We start from the raw sequence: 19,881 nt of genomic DNA on the forward strand, positions 1-19,881 counted from the left end.
GCATCACATTTCCTAATTTTTTTTTCCACAGAAAGTGGTTTATTGCTTTTAGAACACAGTAAGATGCTTTCAGAACTTTTGTTAGTTCTAAATGTTTCTAAAACATTATTTTGTTAGTTGATGAAGTAGGCACTTCAACACATAAAACTTCCCACTTGCAACTGTGTGGAGCCCGAGCTGTCCGATTAGATAGAGGCAACTGCTTGCAAGTGGTGCTCGTGCTTATGGCCGGTGTACTGAGTGCCAGGTCTGACCTCCTTGCCCTGATGCTTGTGTTGCTCCTTATTCTCCAGCACTCACTCAGGGCTCTTCCTCACCACCCCGCTTCTCACAATCCTGTACAGCACCCTATGGCAGGAGACACAGCTCTGAGTGGGTGGATGGAGTGGCCTGGCTGGCACCCAAGCTAATCCACATAGGAAAAAATGGTGATCCTCTCTGAGTTAGGTGGCCTCAGATGCCCCTTCTACAACAGAAGTCCTCACTTGTGGGCACCCTCTCCTCTCCCAGTAATATCCCCCGGGGCCAAAGCAGTTGTTTAGTAGGAGAGCAGGAGGTGAGAGGCCCCACTCCCTCACAGGGATCTTTGTTGTAGATCACTACCTGTTTAGGTGTTTGTTAGGTGTTGCCTATGGGGCAGACAAGGGGCCAAGCTACTTTTGGGGCAACACAGGCCAGGTTCAGCCCATGAGAACCCAGCACTATCTGAGGAGAGCTGTAGGCCCCATGACCAGTGTTGCCACTTCAGACCCTAGTCTGGCTATGGGGTTGGCATGCCTGGTATAGACCAAGTGAGGGCTCCCAGCAACCACAGATGTCTGAGGCAGGAAACAAGGCTGCCAGCTTGTGGCAGTCCTGACAATGATCTTCAAGGGCTGATCTTGCCCTCCAGACCTGGCCAAGGAGAAAAGGGGCCCCCCGCAGCCCCATGGGAGAGAGGCCCTAATGTCAAAATATATTACAAAGTAATCGAAAACAGTATGGTACTGGTATAAAAACTGACATATAGGCAAATGGAACAGAATAGAGGGCCCAGAAATAAATCAGCGCATCTATGGTCAATTGGTCTTCAAGAGGAGTTTCAAAAACATGCAATGGGGAAAGGAGAGTCTCTTCAATAAATATTGTAGGGAAAATTGGGTACGTATATGCAGAAAAATGAAACTGGGCCCTTGTCTCACACCATATATGCAAATCAGCTCAAAATGTATTAGAGACTTAAACATAGGCTTGAAACCATAAAATCCCAGAAGAAAACATCGGGGGAAAGCTCCTTCACAACGAGAAGAGATATCTCATACCTGTTAGAAGGGCTATTATCAAAAGACAAAAGATACGTGTTGCCAAGGATGTGGACAAAAGGCAGTTCTTGTACACTGGTAGTGGAAGTAGAAATTGACACAGCCATTATGGAAAACAGTACGGAGTGTCCTCAAAAATTAAAAATAGAACTACCATATGATCTAATAACCTCACTTCTGAGCATATATCTATTGTATGTATGTAGGAACACATATATTGTATATATATATTATTATGCATAATACACATGCTAAATTAGCTATATGGCTAACACTATGCTAAGTAAAATAAGGCAGACACCGAAAGACAAATACTACACGTGGGATCTAAGTGAAATTCATGGAGGCAGAGAGAAGAATGGTGGTAATTAGGGGCTAAGGGGAGGTGGAAACGGGGAGATATTGGTCAAAGCGTATACATTTTCAGTTATCCAAGATGAATAGGTTCTGGAGATCTTATGTACAGCATGGTGATTGCAGTTAACAATACCGTATTGCATACTTGAAATTTGTTGAGGGTAGATCTCATGTTCTCAACACACACACACACACACACACACACGTGCGTGCGCATACACAGAAAGACAATGGCTACCACGTGAGGTGATGAATATGCTAATTAGCTTGATTGTAGCGATCACTTCACAATGCATACATACATCAAAACATCAAGTTGAACACCTTAAATATATATAATTCCTATTTGTCAATTATACCTCAATAAAACTGAAAAAAAAATCTTCAGGGTCTGCCATCACTTAATTGGCTACATGGGAGTCAGTAGAGAGCTAATTAAAAATACATATTTCCAGACCTCACCACCCACTGAATCTGGGTCTCTGGGCAGAGAGTCTGGGGAATCTGTGCTTTAGGGAAGATTTCTAGGAGATTCTGGTGAGCAGGGCTTGGGGCCCTTTGAAGATAAACCCAAACTCCTTAGGCTGGCATCCAGCACTCTCTGCTATCTGGCAGCTGATCATTGCTAGAGAAAATGATGCCATTCAGCAGATCTGCAACCCTACAAAGTCTGTACGAGGCCCTCAATAATTTACCATTCCTATTTCTTGTCTTTGGGCATTTCTCCCACCTAACTAACTCGGCAACTTGCCTTTTTAAAAATTTATTTATTTCGTTTTTGGAAGTGTGCAAGCTGGGGAGGGGCAGGGAGAGGGGGACAGAGGATCTGAAGTGGGCTCTGCGCCGACAGGCTACAGGCTGACAGCAGTGAGCCTGATGTGGGGCTTGAACTCACGAACCGCAAGGTCATGACCCAAACCAAAGTCGGAGGCTCAACCTACTGAGCCATCCAGGTGCTCCAGCAACTTGAGTTTTATTTATTTATTTATTTATTTATTTATTTATTTATTTATTTTATTATTATTATTTTTTATTTTTTTTAATTTTTTTTTCAACGTTTTTTATTTATTTTTGGGACAGAGAGAGACAGAGCATGAACGGGGGAGGGGCAGAGAGAGAGGGAGACACAGCATCGGAAACAGGCTCCAGGCTCCGAGCCATCAGCCCAGAGCCTGACGCGGGGCTCGAACTCCCGGACCTCGAGATCGTGACCTGGCTGAAGTCGGACGCTTAACCGACTGCGCCACCCAGGCGCCCCTATTATTATTTTTTAAACATTCATTTCTGAAAGGCAGAGAGAGACAGAGCACGAATGGGGGAGGGGCAGAGAGAGGGAGACACAGAATCAGAAGCAGGCTCCAGGCTCTGAGCTGTCAGCACAGAGCCTGACGCGGGGCTTGAACACACGGACCATGAGATCATGACCCGAGCCGAAGTCGGCTGCTTAACCAACTGAGCCACCCAGGCACCCCAACAACTTGAGTTTTAAAAGATGTCACTCTCTTGGGGCACCTGAGCGGCTCAGTTGGTTAAGTGTCCGACTTCAGCTCGGGTCGTGATGTTACCGTCAATGAGTTCAAGCCCCGCGTTGGGCTCTGTGCTGACAGCACAGAGCCTGGGGCCTGCTTCAGATTCCGTGTTTCCCTCTCTCTCTCTCTCTGCCCCTCGCCCAGGGGGCTCTGTCTCTCAAAAGTTAAAAAAAAAACAAAACTAAAACTAAAAAAAAAGATGTCACTGTCTTAATTCCCACCCGATTTGTCCACTATCTCATTCTCAGCAGATGACCTTGTCTTCCACTTTCCCAAGAAGAAACAAAAGCTGGGGACACCCACAACCAGCCCCTTCTCTCACCCTTCACCCTTTCCTTTGTCTCTGTGACAAGAGTCCTTGTTTTTGTTCACAGCTCACTCCTCCACTCCTCAATGCTATGCTCGCTAGTCTCTTCCTCTGCACAAGTTGCCAGAAAGAAGCTCAGCTCTCTTCTCTGTATACTGATTCCTTAAAGAACAGCACCATTGAGCCCCAACGCTACTCTATGCCCAGCGATGGGAAATCAAAGACAACTAAAATGCCATCTCAGCCCCCATAGATCTTAGGCTCCACACTCACCCGCCTTACTTCTCAGCTCCTGCTCCCGGTGCTGCAGCCAGCCTGCTCTCCCCAAGTCTCCCTGATTTCCCAACCCACATTTCAACCTGTCTTCACTTCATCTTCCCAAGTCATTGTTCCCATTGGTTTAGTCACCCTCTCGACCTCAGCTTCTGGCACACTTCTCTGTCCGACTCTCCTAATACCTGCTCTTCATTTCTGGTTTCCTTCCCAGGCTTTTGTCTGTTAGCCAACATCACAACTGTCTAGGTTTCTGAGGGCCAGTCCTTTGCTCTCCTCTCCCAGGATCCGCTCTCCTCGATGATCTCACGAAAGCCAGAGCCTTCTCATCGGCTCCAGACCCTATTTTATAGTAACTGTTCACCTGTGTCCCTCAAGCGTCTCAGACCCAAAGGTCTTTCCCCACCAGCGTTTCTTCCTACAGCGCCTGGAGGCGGTGCTGTGCTTGGAGGCCGGGTCAGCACCTGCCAGTCCCACAGGCCACGCCTGCACCCCCTGCCTCCTCTGTTCCTCTCGCCCCCACGGCCAGCCGGGTGCAGGTCTGCGAGGCCGGAGGACCTCGCTTTCTCTTGTCTCCTGCCCAGCCCCTCCTGGCCCTGCCCTCGCGTTCCAGACCTGGCTCCCTGTCCCTCAACCGCAGCCCCAAAGCCCCCTTCCCGCCACCGACAACAGCCCGAGGGAGCCCGTACGCTCCTGCACACACGGTCTGCACGCCCCGCCCCTCGGCCCGCGTCCGCGCCGGGACCCGCTTCGCCCCGTTCCGGGCCTCTCAGCAGCACCAGCTCGGTCACCGGCGTGTCCTTCCCCGGTTCCCCGCGGAAGCGCGCCCTCTCCTCCCGGCTACGACCTGCCCGTCCAGACGCCGCGCCCCGGGAGACGGCCGGCGCCCTCGGCGTCCCCGCGACAGGAAGTGCGCTGCGAGCAGCAGAGGCGCAGAGCTGGGGGCACCCGGCCCCACTCCCCGAAAACCCGACGACCCCCCGGGGCGGACCAGGGCGGTCAGGACCGCCGTTCCCCGACCTCCGGCCTCCCCCCCACCCCTGGCTCCCAGCTCCCGCCCGACCTCAAACCCGCGCCACCTCCCGCCGGCGGAGAGCGCTGACCCGGCGCCCCCGGGGTCCTAGTGCCGACTAGATTGCGCTGCTTTGTATTCCTTGAGCTTCCGCAGCGTCTGTCTTGCATTTATTGAGAGATGGCCTGTGGAAATCAAAGCCGAACGGAGGCCAGCCTTGAAAATTATAAACTGACAAACCAGTTTGATCATACAAAGCTTAATTTAGCTTATTTTGCAAGGCTAACTTGACCTGGATCTTTCTGGCTTGTGCTTTCGGAAATAATAAGCAAAACTTGAGCTGTGTCCCAAGGTTGATATGAGGGAACCCCTGAAAATTCTGATATTGTAGCCAATTTGTGAAGAATAAACAGTCACTGCTTTCTCACGGCAGAAGCTGCCTTATAACAATATACCCCCGAGACTCTTTACATGCTCTGGTCTGAGAGCTCCTGGTCTGCAAACTGTATTTTTGGTGTGTGCACAATACATTTTTACTAATTACTTTAGTGATTCATTGGTTTTTATCTTGGCTATTTCGAACTTTTGACAGCATGTTATATTAATGTGCACGGTTCTAGCTATCCTTCTCAAAGTCTCACCTCAGGGCTGGATTTTTAAAAACTATCTTTTAAAATAGTGAGTTAGGTGACCTTAGTCACAGAAGCTTTCTAGGCCTTGGTGTTCTCACTTATAAAAAGGAGAGGACTTAACTCAATGATTTCTGAAGTTCTTTCTACCTTTAAACAACAGGGCCTTCACAGGGAACAGAAGAAAGTTAAGTAAATAAACACGCATACAGATACATAAATATATAAAATGTGGCTCAATGCTAAAGGAGATTCAGTGATCTTTAGAGAGCAATGGTCATACTAAGGAGAAAGCAATCAATTCTGCTGGCAGCTGGAGGAGGAAGGGGGAGGTGATATTTCCTGTCGGATCCAGGGAGAAGCAGAATCCCACTAGTGGGAAAAGGCCTCAGAAGAAGGCATAGCAGGACAGAAAGAGTTGGGGAAATGGAGAATGATGCTGTTCTGACTGCCTTCCTGCTGTGCGGGTTTACAGTCTTGGCTCACGTCACCTCCTCTGGGAAGCCTTGCCTATTTCTTTCTCTTTTTCACAGTGAGCTTCTTTCTCTTCTGTGCCAGTATTATATCTTAAATATACCTCTGTTTTTTTGTGTGTGTTGCTGCTGGAAATGTAGAAGTAAATTTCGTAAAGCTTTCTTAAAGCCTGGTGTAAGAAAGGCCTCTTAGCTTGCAAGTTAACATATCTTTTCACTTTTCTTAAAAAAATTTTTTTTAAATGTTTATTTATTTTTGAGGGGTGGGGGAGGAACAGAGAGAGGGAGACATAGAATCTGAAGCAGACTCCAGGCTCTGAGCTGTTAGCACAAAGCCTGATGCAGGGCTTGAACTCACAAACTGTGAGATCATGACTTGAGCTAAAGTCAGCTGCTTAACTGACTGAGCCACCCAGGCGCCCCAACATATCTTTTCATTTTTCAAGTGCTGCTGTAGAGAGACTTGACCTCAAAAGTGTGGAATGTACCTTGATCCATGAAAATAATCACAACCTCCAGGTAGCATTTAACCTAAATACCAGCAGAATATTTTAAAAAATGTAATGCATTGATTTAGAATATCATTTAGAGACGATAGAAGGCAAACTGGAAAAGTCACAAATTTGTGGAAGTTAACTAAAACACGCAAACAATTAGTGGATCAAAGAAGAAATCACAAGGGAAATTAGGAGATACTTAGATGAACAAAAACTAATACACAACATACAGTGCAACATACGTAAGAACAGCAGTAAGGGGGAAATTTATATCTGTAAACACTTACATTAAAAACGGAGACTTCAGGGGCTCCTGGGTGGCTCAGTCGGTTGAGCGTCCGACTTTGGCTCAGGTCATGATCTCGTGGTCTGTGAGTTCAAGCCCCGCATCGGGCCCTGTGCTGACAGCTCAGAGCCTGGAGCCTGTTTTGGATTCTGTGTCTCCCTCTCTCTCTGCCCCTCTCCTGCTCATGCTCTGTCTCTCTCTGTCTCAAAAATAAATAAAACATTAAAAAAATTTTAAAAAAAGGGAGACTTCAAACCAATCACCTACTTCACAACCTTAGGAACTAGCAAGAGAAGAACAAACAACCCAAAGCTGGCAGATGGAAGGAAACAATAAAGACTAAATCAGAGATAAAGAAAATAGAGAATAGACAAATATACTGAAAATAAATAAAACCAAACATTGTGTCTTCAAAAAGATTAAGAAACCATTACTACTGATTTCACAGAAACAAAAAAGATTAAAAGAGAATGTCATGAACAATTGGATGACTAAAAATTAGATAACCTGGATGGAATGGACAAACACCTAGGAACACAAAACCTAGCTAAAGCGAATCAACAAGAAATAGAAAATCTGAGTAGAACTATAGTAAGGTTAAGTCAGTAGAAAGAACCTTTGGACAAAGGAAAGCTGCTCTTCACTGGTGAATCCCACTTAACTGTAAAGAACTACTATGAATCCTCCTCAAGGAATTGAAAAGGAGCAGGGTGCTTGGGTGGCTCAGTTGGCTGAGCGTCTGACTTCGGCTCAGGTCATGATCTTGCAGTTTGTGAGTTCCAGCCCAGCATCGGGCTCTGTGCTGACAGCTTGGAGCCTTCTTCAGATTCTGTGTCTCCCTCTCTATCTGCCCTCCCCCACTCACACTCTGTCTCTGTCTCTGTCTCTTTCTCTCAAAAATAAATAAACATTAAAAAAAAAAGAACTAAAAAAGAATTGAAAAGGAGGGAACACATCCTAACTTATTCAATGAAGCTCTTATTGTCCTGATACCAAAGCCAGACAAAGGCACTACAAGAAAAGAAAACTAAAGACCCATATCCCTTATGAATATCGATGCAAAAATCCTCATCAAAATACTAGCAAACTGAATCCAGCAGTATATGAAAAGAATTACACTCCAATTAGGAATTATTCTTGGTATGCAACCATGGTTCAACATACAAAAATTAATCAATGTTATATACGACATTAACAGAATGGAGGAAAAAACCCAAATGATCATTTCAATTGATGCAAAAAAGCATTTGACAAAATTTTGACACTCTTTTATGGTGAAAACACTCAACAAACTCAAAGTAGAAGGAAATGACCCCAACATAATAAAAGCCATGAGTCCCACACCTAACAGCATAATCAATGGTGAAAGAAATCTATATCTATATCTATATTTAATTTTTTTTCACATATGAGTTTTAATTTTATATTTTGAACTATCTACAGATACAAAAGAAGAGTGATTTGGGCTTAAAATTTTCAATTTCTTCCCAGGGGATAAGAGGTTGGGGTTCTGGGATTTAGAGAAGTCAGGGAATGGGAGGGATAAGTTCTTGGCGAAGCAAGCAGCTTCCAGCAACATGACAGAAGTTCAGAGCCTGAAAACATGGCCACCAAGAGACCAGCTATGGTAGGGAGCAGCCTCAAAATGACTGGTACAGTGTGCCCGGAGCAGGAGGTTGGAGCAAGAGGCACCGAGGACCTGGCATGTTGGAAGCACACACTTGTGTCACTTCTCTGTCCAGGAAACTCTGGGGAGAGAACTAGACCGCTTGAAATCCTGAAATTGTCTGGGTCGGAACTACTTAATTAATTACTAAGAAAGGATCACCCCAGAAAGTTGAAGACCATATGAACATTCATGTTGCACATTAATATAATGGCTTTGATTTTTCTTGCTTTCCACATCATAATTAGTTGACTTCTTGATAAATTGAAATAGCTGGGATGACAGGAACCGTAATTGTGGTCCCAGAGTGTAGCATGGTGCCTGAAGCAAAACAGACCAAAGGTAGTTAAATACATATATACATACATAAAATAGATCTAAGGTCCAAAATTGAAACAGTGAAAAGTAAGATCGCCCTCTGGTGGAATCTCTGGGTGGTCACAGGAAAGGACCCCCAGCCCCTGGCAAGGAAGCTGCTGAAATGGAAGAATCTAAGAAAATAATTAATTGAATGGCTAACTGGTAGCCAACCATGAGTAACCAGAGCAGCACTGTCCGGTAAAAATATAATGAGTTATGTATTCAATATCATATTTTCTAGGAGCCACTTTAAAAAGGTAATAAGAAAGAATGAAATTAATAATATATTGTAGGGACACCGGGTGGCTCAGTCCGCTGACTGAGCGGCTCAGAGGGGCTGACTTCGGCTCAGGTCATGATCTCCCGGTTTGTGAGTTCAAGCCCCGCATTGGGCTCTCTGCTGTGAGCGCAGAGCCCTCTTTGGATCCTCTGTCCCCTTCTCTCTGCCCCTCCCCGACTTGCACTCTCTCAAAAATAAACATGAAATATACACACATATATAAAACATATTTAAAATATTGCCAATTAAACATTAATATAAAAACTAATAATGAGATTATATTACTTATATATAATTAAATTTTCTTTAATGTTTATTTATGAGAGAGAGAGAGAGAGCGCGCGCGCGCGCGCGATGGGGGAAGGGCAGAGAGAGAGAGACGGAGACACAGAATCTGAAGCAGGCTCCAGGCTCTGAGCTGCCAGTACAGAGCCCGGTGCAGGGCTCTAACTCATGGACTGTGAGACCATGACCTGAGCCAAAGTCGGATGCTTAACCTACTGTGTCACCCAGATTCTCCGTTATATATAATTTTAAATATATAATACATACATTTTTTTACAAAGTCTTTGAAATTCAGTGGTTTTCTTTTTTGTTTTTAATTTTATTAATTTTTGACAGAGAGAGAGAGAGAGAGAGAGAGAGAGAACGCGCGCGCGAGCATGAGTGGGGGAGGGGCAGAGAGAGGGAGACACAGAATCCGAAGCAGGCTCCAGGCTCTGAGCTGTCAGCACAGAGCCCGATGCAGGGCTCCAAACCACAGACCGTGAGATCATGACCTGAGCCGAAGTCGGACGCTCAATGGACTGAGCCACCCAGATGCCCCTTGTGGTTTTCTATTTATAGTATATCTCAGGACTAGCCATATTGCAAGTGCTCAATGACCACACATGGCGGTGTTGACTATATAGGCCAGCACTAATCCTAAGGGAAGGGGCCATGTCCTGCTCTCCTCTGTCCAGGACGCAGTAGGTGTTCCATAAATATGTGTTCAATGAATAATATCTCCCAACACCTACCTCAACCTATACTCCAGAGAACATGATGGACACAACTATGTTTACTTCAAAGTCAATGTGTTAGATGATTTAGAGTAACTGAATTTATGTCATATTCAAAGAGCAGACACTTTACTCAGATGTTAACCCTGTCTTTTATTTTCAGAATTTGTTTCCAGTACTAGAATGTCTCTCTCTCTCTCTAGGACCACTGGTATCACCTCATTGATTTTTATTTGTTGTCATCTATTTGTTTATTTGACAAGCATTTATTTAATACCGTGTTAGCATCTGCAGGAAGAGAGGGGGTTATATAACAAAGAGTCAATGAACCACGACCCTTTGACATTTTTGTATGAGGGGATGTAATTCATACATAAATATTATAGGAAAATAATGGAGAGACCTGCTTCCTGCCAAGATAAATTTGCATGTGTTCTTGGCTCCCAACTCTTAAAAACCAACCCTGGAGAAACTGTGGAGGGAAACCAGTGGGAATCCCTAATGACACTGTCAATTGTTTTAGGGTGGGTTGCTTGTTGTGACAAGATTCATTAGAAGCAAACTGTTTTTGCTCTTCTCCAGCATTGGGCTTGAATAATTATTGTTTGCCCCACAATGCAAAAAACAGTGGTGAGATCCTGATTGCTCATACTGCTGTAGAGGGTTGGGGAGAAAGTCTAGGTTGAAATCCTTGCTGGGGTGGGGAGGGGCCAGGACAATAGGTGCCCCTGATGCCATAGCCATTCACTCTTTAGCACTCTATCTACCAGCCCCAGGGCTGGGTCACTAAGAGAGAGGACTGGCCTCTTCCAGCACTTTTTATCCTGAAGCCCTGACCTGAACTGTCACCAGCAAGGTGACATTAAAAGGGTGGTAATTGGTTTTGTGCTGTCCTAGGACTCCAGCCCTTCCCTCCCTTTACATTCATGATACTGACACAGATGGGCACTCTCGGTCCAAAATAATAACTCCCTCCCTTTGGGAGAAAAACAACAAACAGGCCCATATGTGTCCTTAAAGAAGTATTAGAAAATATAGAACAGCCACATAAAATGAGCATGAAAAGTGCATTAAAAAATAAGAAATGCTATTATAATGTGAAAAAACATAGGGAATAAGGGAAAGCTATAAAAAGTTCTAGGCATGAAAACAAATGTAAAAGTCAAAATAAAAACCCCACCAACCAGGGGCGCCTGGGTGGCTCAGTCGGTTAAGCATCCGACTTCGGCTCAGGTCATGATCTCGGGGTCTGTGAGTTCGAGCCCCGCGTCGGGCTCTGTGCTGACAGCTCAGAGCCTGGAGCCTGTTTCAGATTCTGTGTCTCCCTCTCTCTGACCCTCCCCCATTCGTGCTCTGTCTCTGTCTCTGTCTCAAAAATAAATAAACGTTAAAAAAAATTTTAAAAAAACCCCACCAACAGGAATAAATAGTGGAGACATACAATGGAAAAACAAATGAGTAAGTGGGAGGACTACACTGACAAACTCTCCTAGAATAAACAAAATTAAAAATAGAGATGTCAATGGGATGCCTGGGTGGCTCAGTTGGGTAGGCTTCCGACTTCAGCTCAGGTCATGATCTCACAGTCCGTGAGTTTGAGCCCCACTTTGGGGTCTGTGCTGGCAGCTCAGAGCCTGGAGACTGCTTCTGTTTCCCTCTCTCTCTGCCCCTTCCCTGTTCATACCCTATCTCTCTCTCTCAAAAATAAGTAAACATTAAAAAATTTAAAAAGAAGAAAAAAAAATAGAGATGTCAAAAGAGATTGGGGAGAGAAGTGCCTAAATAGAGACAATAGGAATTTCATGAAGAGAAAAAAATTAGGGACGCCTGGGTGGCTCGGTGGGTTGGGTGTCTGACTTTGGCTCAGGTTACAATCTCTGGTCTGTGAGTTCAAGCCCTGAGCCCCGCATCTTGCTCTGCACTGACAGCTCGGAGCCTGGAGTCTGCTTCCGATTCTGTGTCTCTCTCTTTCTCCCTGCTGGCACTCTGTCTGTCTGTCTGTCTCTCTCTCTCAAAAATCAATAAAGATAAAAAATTAAAAAAAAAGAAAAAATTAAAACAGAGAGGAGGAAAGTATTATAGAAATAAAGAGATGAATCTCAGAATGAAAATCTACAGAGGATCCATAATATCCCATGGCAAGAGAAGGAAAAACCCTTTTTAGATACAATATAACAAAAATTTAAAAGATCAAAGGTAATGAGAAAATTCTAAAAGCTTCCAGACAGAAAGATTGACTGAATTCTTAACTGAAACACTGGATGCAAAAAGACGTTGGGATGGTATTAAAGAGGAAAACACCCGCTGGAGCCCAGGACTGCCTGACCTAAGCCCTGTGAGCCTGCCAAGGGCAAGGTTCTTTTTAATTTTATCCCAGCCCTTTAAACTCCTAGGGATTTTATTTTATTTTTTATATTATATTTGTTATGTTATTTATGTTATTTATTTATTTTTTATTTTAGAGAGAATGTGCCAGTAGGGGAGAAGGGCAGAGGGAGAGAGATCCTACTACCCCTGGATCATGACCTGAGCCAAAATCAAGAGTCGAACGTTCAATTGCCTGAGACACCCATGTGCCCCTAAGCTCCTAGGAATTTTAATGTTGAAAACATTCCCTATGCATGGGATTCAATATTGTATGGTTCATTAGGATCTGTTGTGGCTTGCCTTGGAATATTTTGTTAACAAGCAGAAGATCATGTTGGAGTAGGAGGATTTATCTTGGTGATGTGATGATGTTGGTTCCACTGTGGGTATAATTATGCAAAGCTAAGCATCTGTGAAAGAACTGCCAGAGGAGGAATTAAAACTAAGATTTTACATGAAAGCACCCACCTTGATCCTGAAAGAGAACCGACCAAGGGCAACAGTAGCAATTGAGCAAGGTCAAGCATAGGAAACCCGAATGCAACTCATTGGAGTCAGTGTGAACAAAACTGAGGTCAGCTCCATTAAACCTGTGTATCCCATAAGGCTTTCAATCAAAGGGGAAAAAAGTGTGTTTTAGTTGAAAAAAAAAGAAAGAAGGATAAAAGAAAAACATCTTCCAACTTATAATTTAATACATAGCTAAACATTATTCAAAAGCGATGATATAATAAAAATATTCTCAAGCATACAAAGTTTCAGGAGATTTGCCACGCAACTGCTCATGCTTCAAGCATTTTTGGAAGAAGTGAAGTTTCTCTATTCCAATAAGAGAAAAAATGTCAGGAGGTACCACAAAAAGGACCAGAAGTAGTAACATTGATCAAACACCTTGGTGAGGAAGAGAGGAAGTCTATGAATAATTTGAAAGCATGCTAAAGTTCTTATCTGGTGAGAGGGAAGATAGGTAAGGTATAGATAACACTTTATTTATGTATTTATGTATTTATGTATTTATGTATTTATGTATTTATTTATCTATTTTTTTTAACGTTTATTTATTATTGAGAGACAGAGAGACAGAGCATGAGCATGGGAGGGGCAGAGAGAGGAGGAGACACAGAATCCGAAGCAGGCTCCAGGCTCTGAGCGGTCAGCACAGAGCCCGACGTGGGGCTCTAACTCACAGACCGCGAGATCATGACCTGAGCTGAAGTCGGACACTTAACTGACTGAGCCACCCAGGCGCCCCTAGATAACACTTTTTTAAAGATGATGAAGACTAAAAAAAGAAACTTAAAAAAAAGAAATATTGAAATAAGTAAAATATTAGAAACAAGTTCAAAAATGTCAATAATCGTGGTTAATAGAGCTAGGATGGTCCAGAGTGCCACATGTTTGCCAAACCACTATTTTCCTGAACACACAGCTAAAATACCTTTTTCTAGCCCTGTTGTGCCCAGGCAGGGTCATTATTTAATTCTTGCCAATAGAATGTGAGTACAAATGGCATGTGGTTTCTGGTCCAAAGCCATCAGATCAGGTATGCCTTCTGCAGGCTCTGTCTTGGGTGCAAGGCTGGAAGCATAGTTCTTTTTTTCAGTAGTGATGTTACTCACCCAGGGAGCATGCTGCAAACCCAGGTCTCCTGGTCCTACCCTTGGAAAGGCTGCTCTAACTCAGGTCAGGAATCGGTATGTTTAACAAGCTCCCCAGGTGATTCTCCTGTGTAGCCAGGTTTGGAGTCATAGACTCAGATGATTTCTTAGTTCCCTTCCAAACTGAAAATCATTATTTCATGATCTTTCAGAAACTGCCTTTAGATATTTGGTTAGACTTTTCCTTATCTGGAAAATATCTATCTTTATATATGTATTATTTTATGTTGGACTAAATTCTGCCAACGCTGAGCCCAAGCAGAAGCCAGAGGGAAGGGAGATGCTGTCCGCATGGGTCAGCCCGCAGGCAGCATGGAGAAGGGTGCCCAAGGACAAATGGAGGTTATCCAGCACCCTCTGTCCTCCTCACAATAGTCCACTGAAGCTCCCTACTCTAGACATCTCTGACAATTACACATCTTTTTCCTCACACAATGAAATAAAGTAACATTTTCCAAAGTGATTTAAAGGTTTAAAGGATTTTGATTCTACTGTGTATCCAATATGTCCCTTTTAAAGTTTCTTAGTATGGTGTATATTACTTTTTGAGTCCAAAGTTGTCTGTAGAAACTTACAGAGAGACTGGGATTCTCTACGCCAGAGATCAGTCTAGAGCCTTTGAGCTCAGCTCTGTGGTTCTCTGATGGCCTGTCCTCTCCTTCCAGAGGTTCTTTTCTTGGAGTTTGTAGTAACGGTTCATCTAGGCCCCTGCCACCTCCCAAACAGAAACCTCCTTTTGACTCCCCTGTGGGCCAAGCCTCCTCGGTGCATGAGGGCCCAATGCATTCTTCCACCTTTCACCTAGGCTTCGTACTTCTTTACCCAGCAACAGCTGCATTAACTCAGAGAATGTCTCTGATTGGCTGAATACAGCAGGGAGTCTTCCCCCTCCTGGAATCTGTTTTCTTCCTCTTTACCTCCGCCTCCTTCCTTTAAGTCCTACTTGGTTAAAGCATCAGGGCAATGGTCCTCAGTGGGGGGCTAGTCCTAGGACTCCACACCTTGATGAGCCTCCTGAGCCCCCACGAAGCCGGGGCCATCAAGGGTGAGTGCTGAGGGGGATCGGGTGAGGAGAGAAGATCTAGGGTTACACGAGAGACAGTATAGAGCCTGCATTGTTCTCCTTCTCTGGTTTATGGGCAACTTCCTTTACCAAGAGATCTCCGGTCTCTTTCCTCTGTCATGTCCACTGTGGATCTAAAATACAGGTGCAGCTCAGTCCAGCTATGCCAGCTGCATGTTCAGACTTTGTCAGGTTCAAGTGCATGCCCAATTCCTTCCTTCTTTCTGAGATCCAAACCTCCATCCTACTGTCACCTAGCACCGTGATTTCTGTGCCACTTCCTGGCTTGGAGTGTGCCCATTCGAGTCCAGTTTTACTGCAGTATTTATCACCATGTGGATAGTTAACTGTTTTTCTGTCTTAATCCTGCTCTAGACATGAGCTCCTTGTGTGTGTGTGTGAGGGATCCACAGCTGGTTTAGCTGTATTTCCTTGGGGCCTGGCATCGTGCTGGGTACATAGTAGTGCCTCAATGACTGCTGAACATATAATTTCATAGAATTCAAAAGGCCCCTTACCCATTAAAATCTAACCTGAGTTTTCAGAAAACTGAGCTTCAGTTTTGGAAAGAGACGCGTTTGATCATAATCCATTGAGGTGGAAGAGTTAGGGCATGATCTTGACTTGAACTTTGGACTCCTTTTCCAGTGCTCTCTGCGATACCTCAGGCTGCCTTTTGCTATCTGTTTGGTCTCTGTCACAAATCTTAATTCTTACTTCTGCCAGCCATCACCTTCTGTCCTCACGCCCACCTATACTGCAGCTCTGTGCCCAAGGCTCCACTTAGACACATCCTAATCATTTTCCCTCACCCCGCCCTCCCCCACCACTCATGTCACACACAGGACCCGATAGCACAACTAAGGCAAATGATCACAGCTACCATTTAACTCTGGGAATCCCAAGCGTGATTTTAGGCGGCCTCTCTTCTTCCCAACCTGGTATGCCAGACGCACTTGTGTCTCTCTTCCTGCCAGTGTGTTGGGCATGTGCCTGTTTCCCTCTGTTAACCCCCAGCAACCCTCCCACTGTCCAAGGACCGTCTTAACAGCTCAACTCTGTCCCCACAGAGAACCCAGGATGGGGCACATGTTTTAGGTGAGACTGATAGATTTTCTTTTCTGTCTCTGACCCTGAACTTACCCAATACAGCTGATCACATGGGCTCCTATGGACCAGCCTTCTACCAATCCTATGGTGCCTCGGGTCAGTTTGCCTATGAATTTGATGGGGAACAGCTGTTCTCTGTGGAGCTGAAGAAGAGGGAGGCTGTGTGGCGTTTGCCTGAGTTTGGCAACTTCGCCTACTTTGACCCACAGAATGGGCTGGCCAGCATCGCGGTGATCAAAGCCCATCTGGATGTCTTGGTGGAACGCTCCAACCGCACCAGAGCCACCAACGGTACCGGCCTTTCCTCTCCTCACTCCCTCTGCCCCACCCCCTGTCGGCACAGGAGGCCCAGAGAAGCTTCTTCCCACCTCGTAGGCCTCCTCTCTCAGCCCTCTCTCTGGCACCCTCTCTCTCAGCCCGTGTCTCTCCAGGAGGGCCGTTCAGTGCCCTCTTCTTTCTTGAAGACTGACCCTCCCGCCTGGACTCCCCCTCAGGAACCTGTCAGATACAGGAGCCCCTGGTGTCCCCACTGCCCTCCTCAGCCTCTTCTCCCTCTGCCTCCCTCCCACCCCTGCAGTTATGTCCCAGAGAATCCCCTGCCTGCAAATCCCAAATAGGAGGAAGTGTCCCTGAATCCCAGTCCTAGTCAGGCCCAGCTGCAGGGATGAGCCTTTGGGATTCAGGGCCTCATTCCTCCTAGTGCCTCCGAGGGTGACTGTATTCCCCAAGTTTCGAGTGGAGCTGGGCCAGCCCAACGTCCTCATCTGCATGGTGGACAACATCTTCCCCCCTGTGATCAATATCACCTGGCTGCACAATGGTCAAATAATCACCGAGGGGGTGGCCCAGACCAGCTTCTATTCCCAGCCTGACCATCTGTTCCGCAAGTTCTACTACCTGACCTTCGTGCCTTCAGCAGATGACATGTATGACTGCAAGGTGGAGCACTGGGGTCTGGACGAGCCGCTCTTCAGGCACTGGGGTATGGAACCCCCTCCCCAGCTTACTCTTCACAGACCCATGTTTCCTTTACTCTAGAATCCTTTCACTGCACCCCCTGACCCTTCCTCTCTCTCCCCCAGAGCCCCAGATGCCTATCCCGCTGCCAGACACCACTGAGACTCTGGTCTGTGCCCTTGGCCTAGCCCTCGGCCTGGTGGGCTTTCTTGTGGGCACCATTCTCATCATCAGAGGCACATGCTTGTCCAGTGCCCCCAGGTACAGAGGCCCCGGGAGTCTGGGGGCAGGGGAATGGGTGACTCTGAACAGGATGGGGTGGAGGATCATTCTCTGGGGAGCAAGAAGTTCAGAGAAGGGTGGCATAGACAAGTAGTGGGCAGGGAATAGAAGAGTACAGGTGAGTGAGGGGGTGAGGTCTGGGGGAGGTGGGCAATCACACAGGACCCCGGCACTGTGAGCTCGAACAACCTTGGTCATATGGTTTTCACCACTTTAGGTAACGAACCTTCTGAGAAAAACAGATTGTAGGAGACAGACAACTGATGGATTCCTTGCAAGTTTCTGACAGCCTTTGTGTACTCAGTGCCTCCGTCTGCTAAGTGTATCGCCACTGTGCTGACTTTGGATGGGATCAGCCTCTGTCCTATAGGTCTCCTCTCTTGGATCTGGTACTCACTGCAGGACTTGTGGGGCAGCAACTAGTGCCCCTTCTCACCCCAACACACACACACACACACACACACACACACACACACACACATTTTGCTCTACTCAAAGCTCTGGCTAGCAGCAGTAAATTTTTTAATTGTGTTTGGACTATATGCTTTCTACCAGGTCTTGGCCAATTCTCTCAGGGTGTGAAGGATACTAGGACCTAGAAGAGGGGATTCCAGGTGATGACCATTTAGCATGACCATTTCATACTTGGGATTGGCAGCCATCCTCAGGCCAGTCCAGCTATATCTTGTTCCATTTGACTCATCCATTTGGGGCCTGTCGTGTGTTACTTGTGAATGGGCCATTTCATGAGGACTTCATGCAATTTACCTTCTGAATTCAGATTTGCCCTCAAAGGAGTTGCCAGGAGAGGAAAGGTTCATGAGAATTCTACTCTTGTCTGGATTTACTCCATAATGAAGAGGCCTTTGGTGTCCAGGCATAATCTACAGTGTCATCTCCTTTTTCCAAATCCCCTAGAATCCCAGGTGGCTTGGATAACATGGTTACTCCCTTAACCTGGGGTCAATCATATTAGTAGAAGACCTGGCCACATATTTAGAGAAAGTTCAAGTGGATCTCTCTCTTAGTGGTTTTCAAACTGGAGTGTATGTAAGAATCAGTTGGGGGCCTTTTAATAAGCGCAGGCCTCACCCAGATCTACTGAATTAGCATCTTAGAGGTAGAGAGAGTGGTAACAGTCTGTAATTTTTAACAAGTTCCAGATGATGCTGATGCAGCCATCCTAGACTTAGACTGTGGTCTGGTACATGAGACCCACTGACATAGCCTGATGCTATTGGAAGAGGGGATCCTTGAGGTCTGAGGTTGTCCAGGAAGCCTTTCTGGAGAACCTAAGTCTTTAAGGGCATAAAAGTTGAGGCAGGTACAAGTAAGTAGGGCAAGATGGGGATTGGCATTGTGAGCATTAGTCCTGGAGAAGAAAGAAACCAAGAGATCATGTAGACTTTCCAAGAGACAATAAATTGAAAGAAATCGATGGCCAGAAGAAGACCCTATTGGAAGTGGGGGAGGATTGTCCTAGTCAAGACTTTTGTTTTCCAGTAGTAGAATCCCTCTTAAAATTATCACAGACATAAGGAGAGGATGTTCACAATAAAGATACAGGAGTGGTGCCTGAACCAAGGGTGGGTTTTAGCCAAGCCTAAGGGAACAGAACTCAGACTGAAAAGCCAGTAGAATATAGAACAATCTCTCTTGCTCTCTCTCTGGGCCATATGGTCTGTGTTATCCCTCTAATGTTAGCCATATTAGCCATATTCTTCTCTCTCTGTGGACTACCCTTTTCAGCTAATATGTTCACCTGCAGTTCCTGAGTTTGTACATCACCTCAGCTCTACCCATCCACCACTATCTCCCAGTAACAATTTTAAATTATTAAAAAAACAAACAGATGTCCACATTTGAGGCAGTTGCCCATCCCAGTCCGAAGTACTGTAACCAGAGGCACAAGATCCACAGTACAAACATGGCTGCCGAGCACCCACCTCTGAGGAGAGGGGTTGGATCATTCTCAGAGAAAGAAGAATGGGTTGGTTCTCAGAAGACATCTCAACATAAGTTTGTCCCCAACATGCCCTGATCTCTGCTGATCTTTTGCTTTTCAAAAGTTAACTTGATCATCCTCAGAAAGATGCTTCTCTGATCTCTGCCCTAGGTTTAATAAGGTCATTAAAAGTTTCATTTTGGGACACCTGTGTGGCTCAGTTGGTTAGGCGTCCCACTCTGGATTTCAGCTCAGGTCATGATCTGACAGTTCATGGGATGGAGCCCCATGTCAGGCTCTGTGCTAACAGCCCAGAGCCTGCTTGGGATTCTCTCTTTCCCTCTCTCTCTGCCTCTCCCCTGCGGATGCTCTCTGTCTCTCTAAATAAATAAATAAATAAATAAATAAATAAATAAATAAAGTGTTTTCTTTTGACCAGAAGTGTGCTTTTTTCACTATGCATATATTACACAGAAGTCATTGGAACTTTTAGGAAAAATTCCAAATCATTCAGATTTATGTATCTGC

The 19,881-nt window shown here is 45.5% G+C and overlaps 1 protein-coding gene and 1 non-coding gene across 2 annotated transcripts; one reads left to right on the forward strand and one right to left on the reverse strand.

The window, feature by feature from the left end:
• Positions 1-812: 812 nt before the first annotated feature.
• On the reverse strand, positions 813-942 carry LOC124529530 (small Cajal body-specific RNA 20). Its single transcript, XR_006966416.1, has one exon. It is a non-coding gene; the product is annotated as a small Cajal body-specific RNA 20 (non-coding RNA).
• A 13,996-nt stretch (positions 943-14,938) lies between these two features.
• Positions 14,939-19,558, forward strand: LOC124528769 (HLA class II histocompatibility antigen, DO alpha chain). Its single transcript, XM_047102579.1, has 5 exons — positions 14,939-15,041; positions 16,212-16,460; positions 16,870-17,151; positions 17,252-17,387; positions 17,626-19,558. The coding sequence occupies exons 1-5, from the start codon at positions 14,960-14,962 to the stop codon at positions 17,627-17,629; spliced, it is 753 nt and encodes a 250-aa protein (XP_046958535.1). The 5' UTR covers positions 14,939-14,959; the 3' UTR covers positions 17,630-19,558.
• Positions 19,559-19,881: the final 323 nt, after the last annotated feature.

This window comes from Lynx rufus, unplaced genomic scaffold, assembly GCF_022079265.1.
Source record: "Lynx rufus isolate CCGP_SWC_20201006 ecotype Redwood Valley unplaced genomic scaffold, mLynRuf1.p SCAF_6, whole genome shotgun sequence".
Taxonomy (NCBI): Eukaryota; Metazoa; Chordata; class Mammalia; order Carnivora; family Felidae; genus Lynx; species Lynx rufus.